Source organism: Branchiostoma lanceolatum, chromosome 6, assembly GCF_035083965.1.
Source record: "Branchiostoma lanceolatum isolate klBraLanc5 chromosome 6, klBraLanc5.hap2, whole genome shotgun sequence".
In the NCBI taxonomy this organism is placed as follows: Eukaryota; Metazoa; Chordata; class Leptocardii; order Amphioxiformes; family Branchiostomatidae; genus Branchiostoma; species Branchiostoma lanceolatum.
In genome coordinates this window covers 21,053,626-21,080,298 of record NC_089727.1, presented here as the reverse complement: position 1 = coordinate 21,080,298, position 26,673 = coordinate 21,053,626, and the positions used below count along the sequence as shown (strand labels likewise).

At 38.8% G+C, this 26,673-nt stretch overlaps 2 protein-coding genes across 2 annotated transcripts; one reads left to right on the top strand and one right to left on the bottom strand.

Moving 5' to 3' along the window:
• The first annotated feature begins 29 nt into the window (after window positions 1-29).
• LOC136437600 (NXPE family member 3-like) lies at window positions 30-3,489 on the top strand. Its single transcript, XM_066432221.1, has 4 exons — window positions 30-41; window positions 204-832; window positions 1,516-1,580; window positions 2,516-3,489. Exons 1-4 carry the CDS (start codon window positions 30-32, stop codon window positions 3,301-3,303), a joined length of 1,494 nt encoding a protein of 497 aa, XP_066288318.1. The 3' UTR covers window positions 3,304-3,489.
• A 5,328-nt stretch (window positions 3,490-8,817) lies between these two features.
• Window positions 8,818-20,777, bottom strand: LOC136437599 (delta(3,5)-Delta(2,4)-dienoyl-CoA isomerase, mitochondrial-like). The gene is made up of 6 exons (XM_066432220.1): window positions 20,651-20,777; window positions 10,730-10,851; window positions 10,351-10,464; window positions 9,971-10,041; window positions 9,344-9,415; window positions 8,818-9,010 (listed from the first exon to the last, which is right to left on the bottom strand). The coding sequence occupies exons 1-6, from the start codon at window positions 20,775-20,777 to the stop codon at window positions 8,830-8,832; spliced, it is 687 nt and encodes a 228-aa protein (XP_066288317.1). The 3' UTR covers window positions 8,818-8,829.
• Window positions 20,778-26,673: the final 5,896 nt, after the last annotated feature.

Genomic DNA, 26,673 nt, shown 5'->3' with positions numbered 1-26,673 from the left:
AATTCAGATGATCTTAAATATGCCACAAGATGGAAACAAGGGTATGTTACATACTGACCTACTGGTGTTGGGCCGGCTTTGATATTTTGATGAGGAAACTATTATAAGTTGTAATCCATGACGTAGCCACCACCCTCCCATGTTTCACACTACAGTATAACGGAAATATGATAATACATAGCAAACTTCTGTCTTCGTCATAGGTCCTCACTGTGACGTCACTAGGAACATGGCGCACTTCGAATCAGAGCATTAACCTTGACTGGGTTACTGATCCGAAGTATACCTCTGTCAAAATCATCAACTCAAAACTCACGTATTACGTTGGGGACACTCTTTTCCATGAGGTCATAGCAAGGGACGGCAACAAACGACGTAAGGTGTATGGCGGTGACTACCTTAGAGCAGTTTTACGCGACAATGATCAAAAGGCCAGTACAACGGGTAGGGTGCGGGACCACGGGAATGGTCGGTACACCGTCAGTTTTCTTCTCAGTTTCCCGGGGAGGTCGACGCCTGATGTTCAACTCATCCACCCTAGCGAAGCGGTACAACTTCTGAGGGAACTCAGAGAGATTCCAAACAAGCGGAGATGGTCATGTGTCTTCGAAGGGAAACAAGGTCAAGACGTCACGAAGACATGTACGCATCTTGCAAACCAATCTCTCTCGTTATCAAGTCAGTGCGACTTCTCGGTGTTGAACACGAGCCGAACTTGGTTCTACGAAAAACCAGAGGTGACAGCCTGTAACCACATCACAAAGTGCAGATCCGCTTGGGATATTGTGGATAGACTAGTGACTTCTGATGAAGAGCGCCAACTTTTCGACAGGTTTGTAATATAATAACGACGACGTTTATATAAGGTATGTCATTCCCATCATAGCAGAGCAGAATCATTGTCTTACAACTCCATTCATTTACCTCTGCTCATGAAACGTAATCGTCATAATTGTCGAATTCAGATTGAAATAAAGTTGACATCGGTACAATGGCTTAAGTATGGGGTTTGTCTTGCATACGGTAGGTCGTGAGTTCAATTTCCGGTGCATTCATATCAAAGTATTTAATCAAACATGATAGTACATACTGCTTTCTCTGCTTAGCATTATGAAAAGAGTATGGCAGTTACACAGGCACCACTACCAGTGGACTTGCCCTCTGTTGTAGTGAGACAAACCTCTATTTTCTACTTAACGTAATGTTACTATCAGCTATGGCAGGTAAAAACCGTGACATAGAAAAATAGCGATTTACTTAATTTGCCAAAAGTGTTACCTTTCTTTATGTCATTAGTTATACTGAAAATATATTTGAATTAAACAGATGACTCAAATTTATGAGTCATAATTCTTATGTTGCGGTTAAATTGAATAATTCTTTGTGATGTTGTATACCAAAACAAAAGAATTTCATGAAATCATTTTCATCTTTATGATAGCGATAGGCAATTGCATGTATGTGTATATCCAAATATATGTGTTCTAATGATACACGTTTTATCGGTCTCCTCAGCCCTTTCTTTCGGACGAATTTAGTCCCTGCCACGAATGGATCAATCATTGTCTCCAACATTGAAGGTGAGCCATTTTTCATGCTTGATAATCATGTGGAAGTTCGAATAAAGCTAACATAATCATTCTGGTTACACCGACATAAGGTGTAACATTTCTGTTATAGCCTGAGGTGTAACATGTTTGTTATCAGTACTCTACAGGTAACATTTTTGTCATCAGTACTCTGAATTGTGCAACAACCTGCGTGCATTTGCCTTTTCTCCCAATAACGTTGTTACATAGGAACTATATATTGTGCTAGCGACCAAAATAGTGACCCATATCTCCGGGACAATACTAGTACCTAGCCATAAACTCAAATGAAATGTTACCTAGGTAAATTTCTTTCTCATATTTGTAGCTCCAATGTTGTCAAGATGTACTAGCTATCAAATTGATACCACTAGACTTTTTATGGTTTAAATACTTATAATACATAAACTGTATAAAATATCAAGTGCATTTTATAATTACCCTTATGAATAATTATGGCTGAATCTTGATAGTGATGATGATGATGATGATGATGATGATGATGATGATGATTCTTGATGATGATGATGATGATTCTTGATATAGATCGCAAGATAGAATTAAAAGCAGATACTCCCATCGTTTTATGGATGTATAGCATTATAGACTTACTTGTTGTGATGGTGTGAATTACTATATATATAACGGAACGAAGTGAAGCAGTACCTATCTTTCAACAGGGTCTAAAACTTGCAGCACAGGGACAAAACATCATGGTAAAAAAGTCAGCAGGACAAGGGTTAATGATTTGTGTAGACGGAAACGAAACGTAAATTTTCCCTTACCACTTGTGTGCTTAAACTGCGGGAATGTATCTTTTATCCGTCGACTCTATGAATTGCTCGCTTTCTCCCCTTATACAGTATACATTGTAATTAAAGCGTTGCTTTGAACTATTCTAAAATGTGTCTCTTTTTTTTCAACAGAAAATGCAACTTTGGCGAGATCGCTACCGCTTTGCCAGCCTGGATTGCCGCATTCCGAATATCAGGGGTTCTGGTTCCGTGACTCATGGCATTCACTTACTTGTAAGGTTCAACAATTTAGCCCTCAGGACATTACTGAATGTTTAGCGAACAGAACATTGCAGTTTAGAGGTGACTCTACATGTCGGCAATGGATTGAACGCCTCGGAGCATTAAAGATTTTTAAGGAAGGACAAGGAGACAAACAATCTAGATTATTTTTTAGACACTACGCTAACAACAGAAGTAACATTCAGGCCACATTCAAGTTCCACACTGTCCCCATCCAAGCTTCGGCTTGGTGGAGGTTTCAAAAATTGAGTGATGCCGGTGTTTCTACTGAGATCGAGAGAATGGTCGGTGGTACAAATGTTGTGCTTGTGTTGAGTTTGTGTGCACACTTCACAGCCGAACCAAAACATGTCTACAGTAACCGCATGTACGAAGTGAGATCTGCGATACAAGAGCTTCACAAGAAGTATCCTGAAACCTCAGTAATCGTGAAGACGTGCAACACACGGCACCATCAGCACTACAGGGAATCCATCCAGATGTCAGACTGGCTGGCAGACCAGTTGAACCAGGAAATGAGGGGCATTCTGGGAGATTTGAATGTCGCCATCTTGGATGTGTGGGATATTACCGTGAGCCAGCGGTATCCTCCAAACATACACCCAAATGTAAATGTAGTAGACAACGAATTGAACATCCTCATGTCTTACATTTGCTCAGGGATGAAAACTCCTTAATATTCTTTATAAATCTCCGTTTAGGAGTTAGGCGACATGAAATGTGGGGCGGGCCTCAAAAGCCCCACTCGGTCTGAATAGGGTTTTAAAAAAATGGTATTTTGATGTGATGTATGCCAAAAGTGGGAATGGGGTTCCTTGAACATTTTTTCAATGTGGTCTGGATTGATCGAGTTTTAAAAGGTCAGATTATCCCGATTTTTGTTTTTGTTTTTATTTGCTTGTCTTGGGGGAGGGGGGGGTAACCAAAAGCACTAGAGGAGAACTAGGGGGAGGGGCAAAATCGCTGGCGAAATTCATTATGGGAAGGAAATCACGGCAATCTCTGCTCTCAGGCGCTCACTGGGCAATCTTGGCGACCCTTTAGCGCCACCAAAGCCCAATTACTAATCTCCAAGAAGCCCACGGTGCCCAAATCGTATAGGCTAGCCAGAGAAGCTCCAGTCAGCCAGAGAAGGTCCAGTCAGGCACCTTCTCAGGCTGACTATAGCTTCTCTTGCTGAACATTTTGTATCTAGATTCATGGTATATTATGTATATATAGCATGCGTGTTTTCCTAGCTACCCCCTTTCCGCAGATCGCGAGCTAAATAAGCTTAACTGGGTTGATACTTATTTTCATTTCCTGTTGGTTTACATATCAATATACACAAGGCCCTCCCCCTTGGTAAGACACAATATGTTTTACGACATTTTGTTGCAGATTTCCGCAATGTCGTAAATATGTGCCTGTAATACCGAGGGTACATAATTCCCCCCTCCAAACGGGTCCTCATATGGCCTCTTCCGAGATAAAACCTAAACCAGATTAAACCATAATCAAACCATATAATCATGGATTGTCAACCGGTTCACTGGACGACGGCCCTAATTACACATTGAATATTTGAATACATGCTTAAACGATTATAACTTTTAAGCCTTTCAACCGACATTCCTCTCGCCATGGACAGGCATACTTCATATTTAGCCCCCCCCCCATCACAGTTTTTGCATTCAGCCGTTAAAGGTGCATGTATACCTTACTTGAAGTTCATACACGTTTATAAACTACAAAGTGCTACTGTTATCTGTTTTTTTCGTGTATAAAGTAAAGAATAGAGCGCAATTAAGGTCTAACATTAACGAAGCACCCTGCCAGGGTAACAGTATTAAGTAAAAGTGCCATCAATACAGATAATTGCAGAGTTCTCTCCCAAGAATATCAGGCCAAATTTCTAGGTATTCTAATTGATGACAGATTGACATGGAAGTCTCACATTGCCATGGTAGCTACTTAAATTTTCAAAAACTATAGGAATCCTGGGTAGAATCCGTCACCTTATAACCCGTAAAACCTTTATTTTAATATATAACAGTTTAGTTTACCTCTACCTCATCTATCGTAATATTGTCTGGGGTAATGCCTACAGAACTACCCTTCGCCCAATATTAATTCTCAAAAAAAAAAATTGTACGCATCGCTACTGGCTCAAATTTCTACACGCACTCACTAACTCTTTTTGAAAAACTTAGAATTTTGAATATTTTTGACATAAACAGATTTCAACTTGCTCTTTTCACAGCCAAATTCATTAACCATAATCTGCCTGATACTTTTGACGACTTTATTAATTTTCGATCCCAGTTTCACAATTACCAAACACGTCAAATCTCAAATTTACATATCCCTCTATTCAGAACATCTTTAGCCCAAATGAGTGTAAAATTCAAATGCATCAATGTCTGGAATAGCCTCCCCTCCCCCCTTAATAACTTTACTTCTGTGATAACATTCAAATGTCATCTTCGAGACTATCTTCTATCAAATCCGAACTACTTCTAAAAATATTTCTGGTCCTCATTAATAATAATTTCTTTCGTTTAATCTGTATTACATTATCAGTATTCGAATTTTCATTATATAGTTATTCGTTATGTTTATTTCATCATTTGATATTACCTTTGTTCGATATTCATATTCATCTTATCATTATTGTAATCGAAATTTGTTAAGTTAAAAGGAGGAGGGCTTCTATAAGCCTTGCAGACTTCGTCCCCTACCTGCACGTTTTTATTGTACTTCTAATTATTTCATTATTGCTTTCTGTTTTTATGTGCGAATAAATAAAACAAAAGCAAACAGTTAAATTGTTCAACATATCATTCGTCTCAGAAAAGTTCGGACTTCATAATTAATTCGCACTGGGTGAGCTATATTGATTCGGCATACTATATTAGACTTTATCCAAACAAAAGCCCTGATATGTTGATCGCGCAGGAACTTCTCATTAACCAGTGAACCGAGGGCTTACACTCCCGTGGAGCACACAGAAAGGTACCGTAGATTGTGGAGCGAAGTGAAAATGGGGTGGAGTGGTCGAAATGAACGTTTCTGTATCATTACAACCAGTAGGTGCTCATCTAGTAGGTGCCTATGTTTTCCTACTGAATATCGACAGATATCACTGGTGAGCTGTGTGAGTAAAGTGTTCGAGGGATTTCTGCGAGACGCTCTACAACAGGACACTATGAAGAGTTTGACTCCATCTAAACATGGTTTTATGGCAAAACGGTCAACTGTTACTGCTCTGATTCACATTCTCAAAACTTGGCATGATGCTCCTAACTCCAAACCCAAGACGGACATTCACGTGGTATTTGTGGATTTCAGTCGTGCCTTTGACACGACCAGTCACGGACGACTTCTCCTCACCTTAGCGGACATGGGCATTAGAAGGGCTCTAAGGAAGACAATCAGTAGTTACCTGGATGGCAGATCTTAGTTGGTGAAATAGGGCTCCTGTGCATCGAAACCCCAAAATGTTCTGGCAGGTGTTCCCCAAGGTGGACTGTTGTCACCATTGTTGTTTGTGATCTGTATGAACTCACTAGATGCTTGTTTACCATTGCCTGCATTGCCTGTTAAATATGCCGATGACCTCACCAACACTGAACAACTGATGGTCCAAAATGCCAATTTTTTGCAAAATGTCCCAACATTTTGCTACGTTGAAGGTAGAGAAGATGTTTTTTATGGACCCGGACCCTTTCACTTCCCTGTATGTCATGCTATGAGAGTGCTCTGCGTTATAAAATTCGATGTCAAGATGATGTTGTAGGTTTAGGGTCACCAAAATTCTCCGGAACCACATGTACGAACCATCTTTGATATATTTTTGCAAATATTCATGTTTTGGGGGTATTTTAGTCTAAACTAGAGTTCCACAACCTCATACCTTCCTCAAATGATTTTAACCTTTATGACTGACGTATTTCTGTGTTTCTCATCAATTATAAATCATACCAGTTGATTGTCTTAAAATGTAACTTGTCCCAAGTATGAGCTTAACAAATTATGACCTTAACAAGGAAGGTAATGCTAATATTTATCATCAAATATGCAAATGGGGCCCTTATTAGCATAATTTGATTCAACGATGTTCACATTCACATAACTTCCCGATTCCAAAAAAAAAAGTATTAAATGTATGAAATTGCCGTCATTGCCAATGTGGAATAATGACAATGATAATGAACTTTATTGCATATATAACATGAAGTAAAAGAAAAAAAAAACATTGTGCTATATTCCATCTAAATCTATAGAGTCTCTTCTCTCTTCTTGAAACATTTGTACACAAATTCACATAGTTTTTCAATTATATCGTAGTTTCTAGAAGACATGTATATAACTCGTTATTTGTAAGATGCGCATATTTCTTGTCTAGTTGTATTGAACTTACGAGGGATCTGCGCATGTCTGAGTATAGTGAGCATTCTGAAATAAAATGTTTTTCATCTTTTATACAATCTTTGTCACAGAATGTACACATTCTGTCCTTTGGTGGAGTCTGGTTGTACCTACCAACTTCAATTTGCAGTGGATGATCGCTGATTCTTAGTTTAGTCATAGCTCGGCGATGGTTAAAATTTTGTATATCTAGATATTTTTCTTTTTCATATGTAATCTTAAATTTTTGCTAGGTTTTTTATTTAAAAATAAAAGTGGAGAAGATTTAGATGTTGACAAAAAACACCCGTTTTCAGGGTACAAAAAGTAATTTTCGGGGTAGAGGGGGTTTACGGACTAGAATTCAAACATTTTCACATGAATATATTCCCAAAACGTGGGAACATGAGAAAATCAGGGCTAACGTTGAATATGAGCACCTTTGTAACCCCTCTTTACTCTTATGGACATAAAAAGCAACAAAATTGCACAAAAATAAGTTGAATCCAGTAAATCTTGAAATTTGAAACTTTTTTTTGTTTGTTTTAAGTATCATAAATGGATTCAGCATCCTTAATAACCACCCAAAACCACTCCAACATTGTTGGAATTGATCAAGTAGTTTCTGAGATATGTCCATGAAGGCAATTATGTAGATTAAGGCTAATTTTGCAAATAAGGAAAAAATGCCCAACATTTACAACCTGGCATCCGGCAGTTTCTATGTGCTTTGGACCCATACACGATACTATATATTTATCATAAAACTTTCGTGGTTCCAAAATTTTCGGGTTCATTGTGTTGGCTCATAGACTAGATTCGGAAGAAAGATGTTAAAACCAGATCTCTCAAACCTTTTACAGGCAGTTTTGGTCCACTACCATTTTTACAACATAAGTTGTAAGTATAACCTGCACATTTTAATTTACAATTCCATCCGATGATGAGTTTGGAGAATCCAGCTTTAAAGCCCACATCTCTTAATGTTGACAATCAGTTCTAAAGTAGCCCCACTCTCAATCTTACAAGAAAAAAGGATTATCACTTGAGAGCGTGTGTTGGTAGATGTGATTTGATACAGAAAAAGGATATAAGTATTATGAGAAAGCTATTTTCCATGCCATGGTAAAATTACATCACAGTTTGGAGAACTCCGGTTTACTCTTCTTCACGCTGGCCTGCATCCCGTCTACAACGCCCTCCGACTGCAGGATGGTGCTGTTTCACAGGGCCTGGAAAACATGGAGGACACATGAGAAGGGAAAAGACACCCAGGGCAAATGACAAGAAAGTTCAATATCTGGTCTTTTGAAACACAAATCCTCTTTATAGTATGGACCACATCTGAAAAACATGCAAATCACACACTGGTTTTAGATGTGTTTCAGGCACAGTGTGGGCTTAGCTTGCGACAGAAAAGTAAACAAAATATAAAGCCCGACAAAAATTCATAAAAAACATGTCAAAAGCCAACCTCTGCTTTGAGACTCAGAGTAACGAATAATAACAAAAAGAAACAAGTACTTCACAAAATTTTCATGATTCTTGAACTTTTAAAAGGCAGATCCTGTTTATTTCAATTTTTAGGATACCTTTCGAGTAGATTAGGATGAAAATTGCAGTCCTATCTTTTAGCAAAATTGCTGGAAGTGTACCCTCACAACTCACAAGGCCATAGCTGGCTAACTGCCCTTTAAACACAGCTGCTGTATAGTTTGTGTAGAAAAGTCTCTTCCAAGACAGAAGACATTGTCGGGGTCTCTAGCAATAAATGATACCCACCACTTGGAGTATTACACCAGCTCTACATGTTGTTAGGGTTTACAACAAACAACGTAACTTACCACATGTCCCAGCCCTTCCTTAACTGAGTGGTCCCGGGAGTACACCATGCTTATTTTGGTCACCTGCACCGCGATGGGGCTCTTACTGGCGATGGTGGTGGCCAGGTCCAGGGCTGCCTCCAACACAGCCTCACGGTCAGGGTAGATACCACTAGGGGAAGGGGCAGGGTTAAATCTTTGACATAATTGGGTATGGTAGGGATGTCCCTACAACTCATCTGGTAGCAGCCTCACTGTCAAGGTAGATACCCCTGAGGGGAGGTACAGGGTTGTGTTGGAAAGGCAGAAATAACATTAAAGAAATCATGCTCTTTCAGTCGATATGTAACTCTAGTTAAAAGTTTGTAAGTTTATGTTCATAAGTTAGGGCTCACCAGAATCAACTGGGGGTCCTGTGCCTAGAAGAAAACATCCTGGAGAGATACATTACAGCTGAAGAATCAGCAGTTAATGCCTACAGATGATTGATTGAGTGAACCCCTACCTGACTAGCCCCATCTGTTTGGCCTCCTCTGCCTTCAACCTCCGACCCGTGAATGCCAACTCTCGCGCCAGGCTGGAAGACAGACAAAGCAGAGTCATCAACAACGCATGGATACACTTCAAACTTTCATCTAAACAATAAATAAAGTAGAACTTGTTTAGGATTACGTGTAATACAAATAGAACACCTGTTCTCGCACATGAGACATGGAAAAAAGACAAAGTAGGGCCATCGACAACACATGGATACTAGTACTTGCTTTGTCTTGGAAACAGTTTAAAAACTTTCTCCCTGTAGCCTAACCCCAAAATCAATAGACAACTAGTAGCCAAACAGATATTTCAGTGTAAAAGATAGAGGACCCATCCCTGACTCCTTCCACTGCCTTTTACCTCCACAAACAAAGTCAGGCCTGCATTTTTACACCTGGGTGAAGTAAGGAAAGTTATGTATAGTGCCTTCTCAAGGATACAACATCAGTGGCATGTCAGGGGACTCCAACCTAGGACCTCTAAGTTCTAAGTCAAACACCCTTAAAATTATGCCAACACAACGCTGCTTCACTTTAGTGTGCTACAGGTTAAAGATTCATCTGGCTTTTTGAAAAAGGTTTGATAGAATCCCTACCTGTCATTCCCGATGACCTTGGGTAACCTCTGCAGTGTTCCCACATCAGCAGGCAACCCAATGTCAACCTGCTGCAGGTAGGGAAACATGGACATTATTATTACAGAAAACCATTTTGATTTGTAGCCCACAAGGTCACATGTTCAAATCCTAGGCACATCGTAAGTGTTCTGTACTTTATTTGCACCCTTTTAAAAAAAAAAAGTGGCAATACTTTCGCAATCCCTTCTCATATCTATGAAGTGCCATAAAAATAGCATGTCAAATAACTGAGTATCGCGCACACTAAATTCGGAGTCTGCAGAGGAGTTAATCCATAAAATCTATTTTCTGTGGCCTTATGTAAAAATGAGAGGGATCCAGACTTATGTAATCCCCACCTTGATCTGGAACCAGGCATCCTGGGTGCACAGTCTGATGTCACAGGCAGTGATCAGGTCCACCCCTCCTCCCACGCAGGCGCTGTGGACGGCAGCAATCACTGGCTTTGGACACTGGGGAACAATGACACTGCGTGATGTCACAGGCATTACTGAATGTCTTAACGGTTTCCTTTTATTTATCATTTTATCATTTTATTCGTTAATATCATTACGGGCACAACTAAGGTTTCATGGAATTGAATATTGAGTCTGAACTTGTCCATTGTCAATGTTGGAAGAATGACTCTGTTATGATAGTATTACTGATAATGTAATTTGTCGTTCACGCTAATAAGTCTGGGTCTTTTAGTTATAGATTTGAAAATCGAGTACTGACCTTCTCGATGACACTGAAGGTTTCCTGGAACTGCCTGATGTTCGTTGTCTTTTTTAAGGCCTTCATGGCGGTGTCTGCTCCATCAATGAGCAAGGAGCCCATCATATCACCCAAGTCCATCCCTGGGGCAGGAACAAGGAATATTAAGACTTAAGACATATTTTGCACCCCCTTTAAAACAACAAGCTCCTAGAGACGGGAGCAACAGGAACAGTTTATTAAGTACCTCAGGAATAAAAAAAGAGAAAGATGTTGAGACATAGTTGATTCCTCTTAGAAGTTGTTGCTGTAAAATGTCTTTGAAACTGGTACTTGATTAAAATAATGTAATGATGTGAGCTGGGGGTAAGCCTAGTGGTACAGTGAAAGTTCCTCAATGGTGGAACAGTCAAGTAGTGAGAGTTCTTCAGAACAATGGCCATAAAAGTATTTGTAGAAGAGGGACAAGGTGATATGCATGTATTTCCCTATTTTTACCAAGGTAAGAAACATTCTGGCCCGCCACAAATAGTACCCGGATAAAATACAAACAGAAGGCTCACCTGCAGTGAATGTCTTGCCTGCCCCCGACACAACCACAGCTCTAACGTCAGGCTCCGCGGAGATTGCCTGGAATCACTCCACCATCTCTCTGCAGACGGAACAAGAGAAACCGCGAGAGTGTTTCAGGGAGGACATCCTTGGTGTCAGGTAGCCTTCTCTGCAGACTCCGTCTGTCGGTTTTCTTTTAAAGTTACCGCTTTCTTAACACATTTTCTTGTCAGTTATAAGAAAACGGTAACTTAAATAAATAAAAAAAAATTCTGATGTTTTAATACAGCGACATTTTTCTTGTAAGCTCGGAGAAATCACAGGAATAATTTCAGGCATTCTGAAGTTTTTATACAGCTTCATTTTTCTTGTAAGCTTTGAGAAACCGCGGGGATGTTTTAGGTAATCTCTGTTGGTTGCAACCTACGGCTGTTTTCTTGTTAGTTATTTCACTTATTTTGCTATTTTGGTTCCTAATAAGAATAAAATGTAATAAAAAACGAAAACGTAAAATAAAACAGCTGAATTGAAGGAAGTCTTCAATGGAGGCTAAGCTTCAACCGTTCTGAAGTCCTGATGTTTTTATACAGTTGCATTATTCTTGTAAGCTCAGAGCTATCATAGGAAGAGCCAATTAGCTAGTTCATGGTTTAGACTGCAAATGTGCAGTGTAATCTGCATGTATGTGGGTAATGTCAAAGTTACCTGGCCATTCTTTGTGTATTGCCAGAACCCTCAAACTTTGGCATATTACTCACAATGCGCACTTAAAGCCTCATCAATTTTACATCCGAGTAAACTGAGGTCATTGCTCTCCGTATAACTGTTGTGCGACACCATGAGGCAGTTATTTACATCAAAAACAAACAAATCAACAGACAAACAGGCAGACAAACAAACAGGAATGTTCTCAGTTACCTCTTGAAGGCCCTGTTTAACCCTATCCAGACGGGGGGGGGGGGCTAAAAGTGCCCGCGCCAACTTTGACATCGTATAACTGCCGAACGACATATGCTAGGACCATCAAATTTGGTGACTTTTCCTTAAAATTCAGTTGGCAACAATATTATGAAAATAGTATAAGTTTATTATTTTTCGTGTTGCCAAAGCAACGGGTTTCTGAAAGGCATTTTATGCAAAAATCACAGATTTTTTTAAAACAATGATATTTCTTAGGTTTCCTTGCTTAACCACACTAGTTTTCCTACACGTATAGCATCATATGTAATTAGATTTAACTTTCATGATTTAATATTCATAATTTATGCTAATTTGATGACGTAATCGGTCAAAATCCAAGATGGCGGACCATTACACTATTTTAGGGAAACAGGCTTTTTCGCCTTCAAAATCGTCACTACGTGGCATTTTCTTTACCAGGTACATTTAGATTAACGTTTCTAGTCTATTTATAGTGTTTTTTGGGGTCATAAGTGGAAAAAAAGTATTTTTGAAGATTTCAAATGGCCGATCCAAGATGGCGGATCCCAAGGGGTCGCTAACAACACGTGACGTCATTTAATGACGTCATTTTGACGTCAACGTAGTTACCATGTACGTAATATGTCTTGGTATACCTTAAAATCAACATTACATGCTATTTTGTTTAATACCTTTAGATATTACGGGAATTCCCTATGAAGCCAATAAAATCACATTAATGACGTCATAACTACGTCATATTACGTCATTACGTCACCAAAATTCTAGGAATTGAAAAAACTTTGCATGAATATCACTCCCTACAAATTTGGTAATGATACATTATACCGTTCAGAAGTTATGAGGGGGGCCGAATGATATTGTTTTCTTTCTCTATCTTCCCTCTTGATAATTGAATATGCTTGCGGGTGCTTTCCACGTTCTATCTTTTGAGCAAGAAAATTGGATTATAAAAACGACAAAGGAGAGGGTCAGAGATTGACACTTGTTTTATTCTTAACCCTCAAACCACCGTAGCCTTTTTTACGACTAATCTTACCGTATGGGGTCAAAACTGACCCCACAATGTTTTCTACAAATATAGCTTTATTGGTGACTATTATTGTGGTTTGTATGTATGTATAGTTTAAGTAATCTATAAGGGACAGTTTGACATGATTAGGTGTGAAAAATTTCTGCTCATTATCATAATTTATGCAAAAATAGGGAACATCGTCTTTTGCAACTTAAGCTATTCAGACAAGAGGACTCTTTTGAGGCCTGCGCCAACACTTGATGTCATATAGCATGTGAATGGCTTACGCTAGAACAACCAAACTTGGTCACCTTTGCTAAAATTTCGTTGGCAACAATTGTAATTTAATGAAATATCTAATCAATGTTTTTATGTTGCTATGGTAACCGGCTTCTTAGAGCCATATTTGGAAAAAGTCGCTAATTTTGGATTTTACAATGTAATTCTAGGGCTGTCTTTTTAAACTGCACTAATTTTCTTACATCAATACCAACCAATTTAATTGACTATCACTTTTATGATTTATTATTCATAATTTATGCATATTTGATTACATCATCAGTCAAAATCTAAGATGGCGGACGATATAATTAGGTTAGCTATAACCGGCTATTTCAACCTCAAATTTCATCATCACCATGTTTATTCAAACAGAAACAATCTTAATGTAAACCTTTTGGTCCATCTTTATTGTGTTATTAGGTTATATGATGAAAAAATGCATTTAAAGTAATTCAAGATGGCGGAACCAAGATGGCGGATTTCGCTTGTGTAACTTGATATGAATGTAATTTTTATGACGTCATTTTGACGTCGTACCTGTTGCCATCAACACATAACGTCTTTGGATATATTATGATTTATCGTACATAATTTCTATTTAAGTTTTATCGTGTACCTTTAAATCATATGACAATACCCAATTTGTTGGTTTTCGTCAATAAAATCACATAAATGACGTCATAATACGTCGTAATTTCATTAATCTTCACGTTCATTTTAAAAAATTGTCTTTTTCACGTTTCTACAAAATTATATTTTGTAACTATGATCATGATAACCCTTATCATACATGTTACTAGATGACAAGTATCAAACAATATGGAATATGAGTGCAGATTTTGCTGGGGTCAGTTTTGACCCCACTGGACCATGCGTAAACTTTCTAGGATAACTTAATCAACAATAAGCCAATCTCGGTAAAAACTTGTGAGAAGCTATAAGACATATATAGAAACAAACTCATAGAAGGAATTTTGTTTTCGACTCGAAATGTCAAAATGGCACATGTTGATATACGCCTGGGGTCAGTTTTGACCCCATACGGTGGTTTGAGGGTTAAAAGCTTTGACTGCGGCTGTTAAAAACAGAAACCATAAAATCCATGCAATAGTCTTCGAGATACCCCACTGAAAGCAGGATGTAAAGAATTCCGATACATGATCCGCTCGATCACTTCTGATGCGTATGTGAATTATCTGCAGCGCAGCATTTCAGACTTGACTTGTACATGTGCTCTGAAATATTTCAGAAAACAAAGTATCGAATATCCTACCTATAGCCTTTGGCATTCCGCGTTGATGATGTGCTAATTTGCTGTTTTTGTTGAAGGCCAGGTTTTGGACCTTTTTGGCCGATGCGGTGGAGTTTTCACTTACACTTTGGGAGTGCATTTTCGTCTCCAGGGACATTCATAGAAATACTCTACGTTGTTGGTTTATTGCTTAATTGCTTACATCGTCCAGATCTTTGGCATCTTGAACCCATGTAGTTTGATGATATGTTGTTGTTTTTTGCAGAGTTTTCAAATGTCACTTAACGTCTTACAACAAGTGATACAATCATACCTAATCGCTAAAACATTTCTAAGCAAAGTTGAAGAGTAGTTTGTCTTGTCAGTGGTCAGAGTCCTCTGGGACGTCTAGCAGCGCTTGATGACCTGCCAGCACTCGAGATCACCAACTTTGATATCCTACCAATAAAGAAATCAACAAATTTTTTTTTTAAGCTAGTGTTTGCTGAGAATATATTATTTTGTGCATTTTAAAACCCTGCCCGAGCTTAACCCTTAGAAAAGCTTATTGTGCTCTTTAAGATACTCACTGTGCGGATGGTGTCGTCATCAACCAAATGGTGGCTAATGCGCATGGAAGTTCCCTTCCCGTCACTGTCAGGGTACACCGCCACCCGGTTGTCTTCCTCAATGGTGTAAGTCACCTGAATGTTAAAATAGTATTTATATACACTCAGCACAAAAAGTTGGGAAACTTAACTTAGTCGATCGTATCTCCGTTGCTTCTTGATCAATTTGAAAACAATATATATTGTTGGAAAGCTTGTTAATTTTCTTTCCTATGATACCAAACTTATTATAATGGCAATCTTATGAAGCGAGCGCCAGGCCTGCTTACGCGAGTGGGTTGTAGAAAAACGTGCCCAAATTTCCCTGCTAGTGCAGCGCCAAACCCATTTGTGGTGGTGTCGTCCACATCGGGAACGAAACAGTATGTGGATGAATGTTATGTTCACAACGACAGAAAAGATACAAAGAAGGTTTATTTCGACTGTTTAATGGGTAAATGAAAGGGGGGTGCAGCGAGGAGACCCTATGCTGACTGTTGCACAAATAGACTGACTGTTTATTTGTTTGTTTGTCTGTTTGTTTGTTTGTTTGAGTCAGTGTCATAGTGTGGGGCATTACAACGTTAACTGCCAGAGGAAAAACCAGGCTAAACCCCAATGTGTCAAGATATGGAGACACCTTTCTCCATCCGGTCACATTTCGTACATCTTTACCTCTGCAATATGAGACTGGGTGCCATTCTGCAAGATGATAGTGCACGTCCATACAGAATGAGAGCCATTCCAGACCACCTCCAGTATGCAGGAATACAGATGATAGAATGGCTCTCCTGCAGCCCAGATCTCAACACAATTAAACACAGTCTCAGACTCTGTGATCACTGATCAGCTTGGGCGAGCTGTGCATGCAAAAATGATCAACAGAACAACACTGGTAGACCTGCGACGACTACCTGTGGAAGAATAGCCAGGGGCCGCGTAACAAAACTGGTGACAAGCATGAGGAGGATGTGTGGGGCTGTGGTGACAGCGCATGGCATTGTACTCAGTATTAAGCAACCTTCATCATAACTGAGGCTCCTTTACGCATTTTTTCTTTGGATGAAGACTAACCTTGGCTTTCATATTAATGTGTTTTGTTGATTCAAGTTTCATATTACCCTCGCACACAAGCCACGTGCTACCAGCAGAAGAAGAAAAATACTGAATTGAGCGTTTGACATTAGTAGGGTTATCTGGGCACTTTTTCATGTGACCCGCTCGCATAAGCAGGTCTGGTGCTCGTTCCATCAAATTACAATCATAACAAAAAGAATATCACACACGCTTTTCAATGATACCTAAATCATTGAAATTGATCAAGAAACAGCGGATATATGATCGATCAAAATTTTTTGTGTATATAACTAAAAAAAGTGCTTGCTAGTAAATTCGGACATGTTTGCGTTTAAGTGTAATTCAAGTGTTTTTAAAGTGATACCGGTAGAAATTGTTAGTAGGTGACCAAATTGGTAAGAGTGAACCTTTCATGCTGCTTTCGAGTACAATTTGTGTTGGGGACGTGCACGGTGCCTACCCTCGATTAATTTGTTGACATATTTTTTTCCGGGCAAATTTTGCTCGAAATGGACCAAAAGGATTTTCTTTATTCTGGCCCAAACAGGAATGTATTGACCTGGAATTGACCCCTGAACCCTTCGCTTCTGGTAAGACTGATGCATTTGGCAAAATCTTCGTCTCAATTAAAAGGGTCTGCGTGGGGGGGGTGTCCTGGCAACGCTTTACGGTAAATTCAGGCCGGCCGACAACGGTTAACAGTAAATTCAGCAGATTTAGAACATGAGATACCCCTGCAGACGACAGTAGATTGCCAGTAGTCACCCTGATTTTGTGACAAGAGATCTGGTTCGCCATGCGTTTCTCGCACGCCTGCTCCGAACACTTTAAATTCAGTGGCGGCGACAGGAAAATTCGTAATAGTGAGACGAAATGTTCCATATCGCGATGACGAGCGCCGAAAGCGCGACAATGTAAGGGGGTCCCGGGGCCATGCTCTCCCGGGAAATTTTGCAAATTTGAAATCTTGACCCTCTGAAGCGCTATTTCCTGCATTCTGAGGGAGAAATTTTGCTGAAGAGTAATATAAGTTTTTAATATCTCTACTGATTCTCTATTAAAAAATATACAGAAGGTTTCAGATTGATTTTTGAGGTGCATTAGCCGCGTCACGCTCTACAGGCCTCGTAGGAGCCGCAACATGCTCATTGGAAATTTAAAAACAAAAACAAAAAAAACTTTACACCCTGAAACGCTTGGTTTCCTGCATTTTGAGGGTGAAATTTTGCAGGTACGGTGAAAAATATTTTTCGCCGGAGCCGCGATGATCCTAGGGGGTCGGGGTCGGTGCTCCCCGGAGAAAATGTTGAAATCTTGACCCGTTGAAACGCTACTTCCTGCGTAACGAGGAATTTCTCAATAACTCTTAACGTTGAATTCAGGATGACAAATAACGCGCTACGTAGAATTTAAACGACCAGTAACGCTTCACGATTATTATATCGACAATGCTTAACGTTGAATTAGAGCGGTCCGGCTACGATTAACGGTGCATCAAAATAGCGCATAACGCTTGACGGAAAAGGGCACGCAGGCCTTTATCTAAAACCTCTGACTTTAGCTCGTAAAAATGCCGGAATTTATCTCTTGTTCTTTTCACCTATTGTAAAACAAACATGACAAATTCAGCTTTGCAGGGGTGGTAAAGATTTTAGATTTGAAATGTAGATAAATGTGTTTAAAAGTGTTTTTGATGGCTTAACCTAATGTTGCATTGGAAAGTCCCTTGAGTGGTCCCTCCCTAGCCTGATAGGGGCTACTGGCAGTACTGATTCGCCGGCTAGTAATTCGCACTTCAGCCTGTAATGGACTGTATTTTCCTAACTTGTTGTTGAAAATGTGATGGCGACCGCAAAATGTCAGAATCACAAAATGGCGGCGCCCGTCGCCGACAACAGTAAAGGAGAGCTCGCTTATCTCGAACATGTATCAAATAGTAAGAAATGAAATTCTGTCTGTCATTGGACCCTCCCCTCAAATCTTCAACACAGGATAGTGTCACCAAATTTGCAGGGAGTGATGTACATGTAATTCTTAAAAAATGTATCTTTAATTCTAGTATTGTTATGACGTAATTACGACGTCATTGATATGATTTTATAGGCTAAAACCGTCCAAATACGGAATTCCCATCATACTTACGGGTATTATCCAATAATTTAACGAAAAAGGGCACCATGTTGATATAAAATTTAAAAAAAGATAGACTTTAATATCAATGGTAACCGCACTGACGTCAAAATGACGTCATAGACTTGAGTCAAATGTATTTTGCTATCCCTGGGATCCGCCATCTTGGATAGGCAATCTTGAATATTTTTGGAAAATGCGTTTTTTTGTGGAAAATATCACCCAAAATCACAATACAAATAGACTTCAAACATTTGAATGTTTTTCTAAAAACACACACAAGGTAGTCACGAGGGAAAAGCTTGTTTACACCTGATGATTGTTTGACCGATGACGTCACCATATCGTGTAAGTATAATCTATAATTAGTATAAAATCATGAAAGTTACATTAGATTAGATGTGATGCTATAACTGTAGGTAAACAATATTGTTGAGAAATAAAAACCTTAAAAAATTCATTGTTTAAACCAAAATTAGTGAATTCTGTAAAATATGCCTGTCACGCACCAGTTGCCATGGGCACACAAAAAGTAAACGTACATTGTAATTTCTTTTTTCCCAACTAAGTTCTAGAAAAAGCAACAATGTTTGGTAGTCCTAGCACTTGTCGTTCAGCAGTTATATGACGTCAAAGTTAGCGCGGGCACTTTTAGCCCCCCCCCCCCGATCTTAATAGGGTTAAGAAGAACAAAAGTTACTATGATCAAAGGTTGAACATCAGAGATAAATTGGTCCGTGTGAGTTTCCGGCCTTTATCTCACCCTTTTCTTTGTGCCAACAGTCGGATCGTATTCCTCGCCTCCACTCCCAAGGTAAAAGTGTACTCATGTACTTTCCCCATGAACTCCACCTTAGATGTTTACTTTCCCCCTGCCATGAAAATACGCAAACTCTGGCAATCTCCTTGAGCGTGATACAACATCATAATGAGTTATTGAGCGTCACCTGGCAATTATTACTAGAACTGCAGTAATCTCCTATCAAAGAAACTTGATAGTTATATAGCCATATCATATCCCCGACCAAGCTAAAATGTAAGATTATACGGAATTCAGCGTTTAGTTTTATCTTTCAACGTCCCCTGGATATACCGCGCCGGTCCAACTGCGGACGGTATAGAGTATGCAGGTTGCGTGTAATTTGAAAATAATTTTTCGTGTTGCCATGGCAACGGACGTCATCGCTCAAAATCCAAGATGGCGGACAAGATCACTATTTTCGGCATAAACCGGCTTTTTCGCCTTTAAATTCGTCACAACCTGGAATTTTCTTAACCAGAAACATTCAAATGAATGTTTTTAGTCTATTTTGATTGTTATTTGGGGTCAGAAATTGAAAAAATTGTATTTGTAAAAATTTCAAAATGGACGATCCAAGATGGCGGATCCCAGGGGGTCGCTAACAACACATGACGTCATTCTTCGACGTCATTTTGACGTCAACGTAGTTACCACTGACGTCAAATGTCTTGGCATACCTTTAAATCAATAATACGTACTATTCTGTCTAATACTTTTAGATATCATGGGGATTCCCTATTTAGCCAATAAAATCAAATCGATGATCTCATAATTACGTCATATTACGTCACCAAAATTACAGGAATTATAAAACTTCACGTGAACATCACTCCCTGCAAATTTGGTGACGATAGAGCATACCGTTCGGAAGTTATGAATGGGGGGTCGAAAGAGCACCCCCCCCCCGTCCAAGAAGTCTCAAAAAAGCCCGGTCTAGATAGGATTAACATTGCTAGACGACGCTTTTGATCCATGAACTAAAAATGCTATAGTGCATGTCACGTTCTCTTCCCCGGGAGAGGCCATAATCAGCATGATCAAGAACACCGCGAATGAACCAGCTTGGCTAAAATACATCGTCATCGTTATTTTGATATGTATGAATTGGTAAACGTTATAAATTTTGACACTTCATTGGTAGCTTGTATGATTGCTCAACCTCATCATCATGAGGGTTTGAAAGGCAGCCAATTGGCCAAATGCTTGTTTCTTGACCCCATTGACAACCGACATGTATGTGCTTTCGATCTAACAAGGTATCTGAGATGGTTTCACACAGGATCGCGCTGATTGAATCCCCTACGTTTGCGATGGTAGCGCCCCGTGACAGCAGCAGCTGTAGGATCTCGAACTGGTTCAGCTGCGCGGCCAGGATGACGTGAGTGACGCTTGACGAGAAGTGCTAACAATCCTGAGTCATGCAGCTCCATCCGGCACCCAGCATGTCAGGCGTGATGCTGTGATATAGTTAAAGTAGAAATAAAATAATATAATGTATTTACTCAATCATAAATGAATAATGGAGGTATTTAGGACGTTGAGTATAGTGGTGATGTGTCTCTACTTTAACCGAAAAGCGAGGAGAAATAGAATTTATCTAATGATAGTCATATTCTTTTTGTATCCGGTAATTGTACTTGTTGTTTTGTTTTGTTCTGACCTGTACTTAGCCAAGTGTGGCAGAAATGTGCAATAAAGGTCTTCATTCATTCTAATGTCATGTTAGTCGCGGAATTTCAACATGTGTTAACGTATAACGTGTTCGCACGTTACGTCGAGTATATATACATAAATTTCCAGATAACTCCAACCCGACTGCTAACCCTGTATAGGCTGTGAGAGTAGATCTACTACTCAAAGTCGACATAGATATCGTGTTAGGATAAAAGTGTAAAGATTTTAGAAGTTAGTCACAGGCACAAAAACAGTACCTCCAGTTTTTTATGGAGGTCCAATTTGTTATATGAAAAAAAAAACGTAAGATGGATATAAGAAAATTATAACATGAATAAACATAACTGTTCATAGACATAGCGTAATGACGTGGAAGTGTTTGGTCAACTATTTGTGGTGGACCAAAATCTGCCCTGTGACCGCAGATCGATTGTTGAACGCCTTTTGTACCATTCGAACATATGCGTCGTCCGATTGCAAGTGGATACGTCAATGGGTAACAGATACAACAGAACACGAAACAATCGATATGACTCAGAAAGGGTTGTTCGGTCGTCCGTTAAAAATATCTATTCTTGCAGAAGCAGCAGCAGCTGAGGTAAGTCAGAACAGATACTTGAACCTCTATTAGCATTACAGTTAGCAGTTTAATCAGTAATAAGATTTTTTTGTCAGACGCCATGTTATCTTCAAAAAAATGGAACGTTTTGAATATATTTTTTTCGTAACACGGATATCTGCAACATATCTCACCGCCATACGATTCGCAACGTTGGAACTAATTTCTGTAGACGACGTGGTCCTTGCATTGAAAATAACACCTCCCTAACGGTCGCAACGATGGTCGATTACATTTTGACATGTTTATCATGATGTCTCTTTGCTCCACATTCAATTCAAATATGGAGGAAGAATGAAAAAATGATTAAGTAGGTCAAGCGATGACGTATCGTCAAATTATTATGAAGCAAAAAAAATATGAGCAACCAGCCGATGTAGACACTGAGAATGAAAGTTGCTGTACACGATGGTTCGTTGCCAGGGGAAACTTTCCACTGTAAGGGAGCGTATCAGGTTACCGGGACTCTCGCGCGGTCCCCGGGGGAGCTGTGACATCTTCTAAAAGATCATGATATTTAGACAAACGATATCTCGCTCGTGTCTCGCTAATCGGAAATGAAATTAGTCAATATGTATACCTCAAATCCTGCCGTTTTACGCATGTTGCAAAATTTTGTCTGAATATTTTCTTAGATTGGCCAAGTTGGCTGTTTTAGAAAGGATGTTCGGTGGACAAAATAACAAAACGGTTTAAATAACTTGATTCTAAACGTGACTTAAAATTCCAATCTTCTATATTCTGAACAATAGCAATAAGACAAAACTTTCTGTTTTTGGATTTTTTTAATTTCTTTTTCAAATTATTTCTACGACCGACAATAGGTCGAAAAATACTTTTTTTTACACTCAAACACCCGTAATTCCAAATTTCCGCCGTATCAGAAAAATCCCTAAAACAAAATTCTGGGGATAATATCCCCAGAATTTTGTTTTAGGGATTTTTCTCGATGATTTAAGCCCTCGACGAGTGAGTTCGAACTCACATTGTTCGAGTTTTTCAAACCACTTTGGAATAATGTCATGCCTCACGGATAGGGGGAGGGGGTACTTGGTGCCGGCGTTAACAAGTCCTGCAACATTCAAAGTCATCAACAATGGCACCAGTAGCTTGGTTACATGTTCTATCTCCACAACAAAATGTCAGGAAAGATAAACTGTCCAGAAAATAGTTTGTATTTGTGATAAAGTGTTTTTTTATTCTTAGCAAGGGACCTCGGACAGAAAGGGCGTTTTGGCGCGAATTTACAGTGAAAACCTGCAAATGACCGCGAGTGACCCCGAATAGAACGCACGTTCTATTCGAATACGTAATTCGAACATGATAGAATGTCGTTCGAATTCTAAAAAAGTCTGGAAATTTTGCCCCTATATTTGACCATCGTGGTAATTTTTGCGTTTCGGCGCATGCGCGCCGGAACGCATTGTCCTGGCTTTTACCTTCAAGCAAGGAGGCAAGGAAGGAACCAGGGAAGCTTGGTTCAACACTGTGTCGCACACAATAAGACCTTATATGGCAATACGTTCTCAAATCATTGTATAGCCGTTGCCTTATATGGCAAGAGAGCACGAAAATGCAGGCAGGCTAGATTTGCATGTGACACAGGACGGCGACCGCATGTAACTGCTACAACTGTTCGGAAATATCATTGCATTGTGGTTTCGGACTTTGATATCCTGAAAAATGACCATATTACATCTATTCCACAAGATTGCAGAAGAAAAAAAATGATTTCGTCAAGAAAACGACCAAAAATCGGCATAAATGATACCATATAGTGAGGTTATAGCATTACGTACCGCAGCTTGGCCGATCTGGCAACGCGAAGCACTTCGGACCCAGAAGATCCGGGTTCGTCTCCGTGCATGGATTTTTTTTTCTTTATAGATATTGAAAATAAAAAATATATATTGATAATATATTAATCTATCAATATCATATTTATGAATATCATTTTTTTTCATTAATAAATAAAGAAATATTTTATATTTGTTATTTTTAAATATTCATTTAATATATACAAGGCCTTTGTCTTATGAACAGGACTTCATAGATTCCAAACCCGGCATTCGAATTTTTCTGTTCATTGTAATGGAAAATACCGTGCAGCGGCTCCTATGCGCGGTAAGATGATTCTTGCAAAACACTCGCCACTAAACTTCTATCCCCGATGTAAACAGAGGCTCTTGATGTTGTTTGCAAAACAGCGATTCTTTGTTACAGTAGCAAATTGTTCAGTATCGACTTCATTCAGACAACACGGACGTGGAAAGTGGCGCCCCTCGGCACAAAACTATGGGAATTTTCATGAATTTTAGCAAAATTACCCAGGAAAATAAGGAAGAAATGTTGTAAATGCGGAAACCAGAATAATACGGATGAGGTAGCTGTTGATTTGTTTGACATTTGGTAGTCATTTTAGATAGAACCTTAGCTGTTATGAACTTCTATTTCACTTAATTACCATAGTGCTGATGATTCAATGGTGCTTTTTCAAATTTTATGTTTTATTGCGTGCCATGTACATAATTACATTGATAGCTTTTATAATGAGCCTATTATACATTTTACAAATAAGTACAAGTTGTAGGCCAAGACCAGCTTTTTCAAAAGCACTTAAGTTAAGTGACGTAACTTCAAAATTGCTTTCCCCAATCTGCCTTTCTCTATTAAAACAGTACTCATTTCCCCAAATGACAATTTTTCTTATAGACTGAACAGCCCTTGAGTGACTTCCTCTGGCAGATTTTACTTCAAGTAAAGGGAAAAGACAATTCACACTTATAAACGTAGCCGAAAGGCCAGCTTTTTTTAAAAGCTCTTGTTTTAGATGTTTTCTTTTTTATTCCCTCAACGCAGAGCCTTTTTGGTACCCATGTAAAAGTAGCTATGAAATAATTTTTTTGGAAAAAAATGGATTTTGGAGCTGCATGTTGATAGTAAGGTTTGTTGATTTACCTTCGTATTGTGTAAAAAAATTAGACTTGTGGTAAATATGGGTCAGATGTCATCATTTTGTTTTTTTTTCTGTTTGAATACGGAAGAGTTGCACCGTATGGAAATGTAGAGATTATGCTCTGGACTGACATCTTAGAGGTCGGACACCTTTGCCAATGTAAGTTATTTATGGACTAAACCTCAGGTGGCTAACTTTTAACAACATATTTCTTACATCAATACCATACATGTATATAAAAATGGGAATTTCTAGTCTTTGCTCTGCAACATGAATGTTTGTTTCCTTCTAAGGGGATTTAACCTCTGACCTTACCAAGAATCCCGTGCAGTACTGGAACCGTGAGGTGGCTTATTGACTAGCATTGTCTCAGGTACTCATTTTTTTTATTCTCACCCAGGCCTATTGAATGACTATTTTTACTATTGCTTCATATTCACATTCAATAAATTTATACATGTTAATGGTTTTGCTACATTTCTATCAAACATATATGACGGAGAATGCTATCCTGGTAAAAACAAACGTCGTGCGGTATCAGAAAAGTACAAAGAATGTGACCGGGTTTTACATTGTACTTATTTAATCTTACATTGATGCATTAACTTTTTGGCGGCAATTCAGAAACAAGGCCATTCCTCCCCTTTAACAACTGGGAACCTCTGGTGTGACAATGAAGTTAACATCGCGGCAGATTCTTAAAAGGGTCCCGACAATGTCTGCTTTTCTAGCGATAGGAGCGGCATTTCTATTGGTAAGTGTATTTGTATTCCATACAATTCCCATATATTTAGTTATATCTAAATTTATTACAAACGGCAATAGATCATACAGTGTACATATCGATGTATGCATGGTTGATAAAAGTAAAAGACTATCGATATTTAGAAAAAAATACAGAATGTTTAAAAATTCCAAAATGTGAAAGTGTGAAAGAATAGAACTGGGAGCCGAAAAGTCGCGTCCAATCACTGGTGTGGGGTCATTGGGGTTAAGTTAAAGTTGACATGCACTTGTTATTGTTTTTCAAAAGGAAATTACAAAAGGAAATAATATTCAGAATATGAGCATACATAGGTCACAAAAAACAAGTGGAAGAAGGAACAATGGGTCCAGATTTACTATACATACACTTACAGAAAATTATAGCATCCTTTCAACATCAACCAGCATTTGCCACCAATCATAATTGTTTGATTATCAAATTATATTATTTCCTTACATCTATATCACTGCATAATGGCTAGTCTATTCAATGTAAAATTTTATGAAATAGTTCTCACAAACTTGGGAGAATCAGATTCGTTCACGCAAAGTAGTGGATACTACTTGAAAAGTCTGACCGTTTCGAAAATCATATCTAGTTGCTTGAGTATCAGATTCAGTTATTCGATGTATCTTACTAGCTGGATGTCTAAGCTTCAGCGACGTGTGACAAACTTGCATTTTTTCTCACAGGTCAGCACCTTAAGATGGGACATCACTCTTCGTCACTCGAATTCATCTAAACCGAAGCCTAAGAAAAAGGTTAGAAGATTCGTAACCGCCATCTGTATAAGTAGCTTAGTTATGCACAGTTCCTATTCAATCTTGGTTAGTATCATTAAATGTGTATCGCTATTTTTTCCACGATCTGCTTGAATTAACCTTCCTTATCCGACCCATACACGCTACCTAATGAGACTTCAAGACTAAAACTTACACTAGGTAAAATAACGGATTAAACCAATGTCATGAAATTGCAGCGTACAAGGAGCGTACACAAAATCGTGGGTATTAATTCAAAGGTGATTAATATTACGTAGGACACAATACTTCGTGAACAAATTAAGGCTTGTAGTGTGGCCTAGTGTGCTTAATACCCTTTAGCCTATGGTTAATTTTTAGCTTAATACCATTTTTTTTTCAGAAATAGCAATGTCCTTAAAACATTTTAGTCTACGACGCTATTCATTGTGGTGACAGTTAGTTTGTTTTCACTGTATATTGCATGTCAGTTGCCAAGTGTCGCATGTGACATCTTTGATATGATATTACGATGATTTGATAATTCAGATGGTCTTAAATATGCCACAAG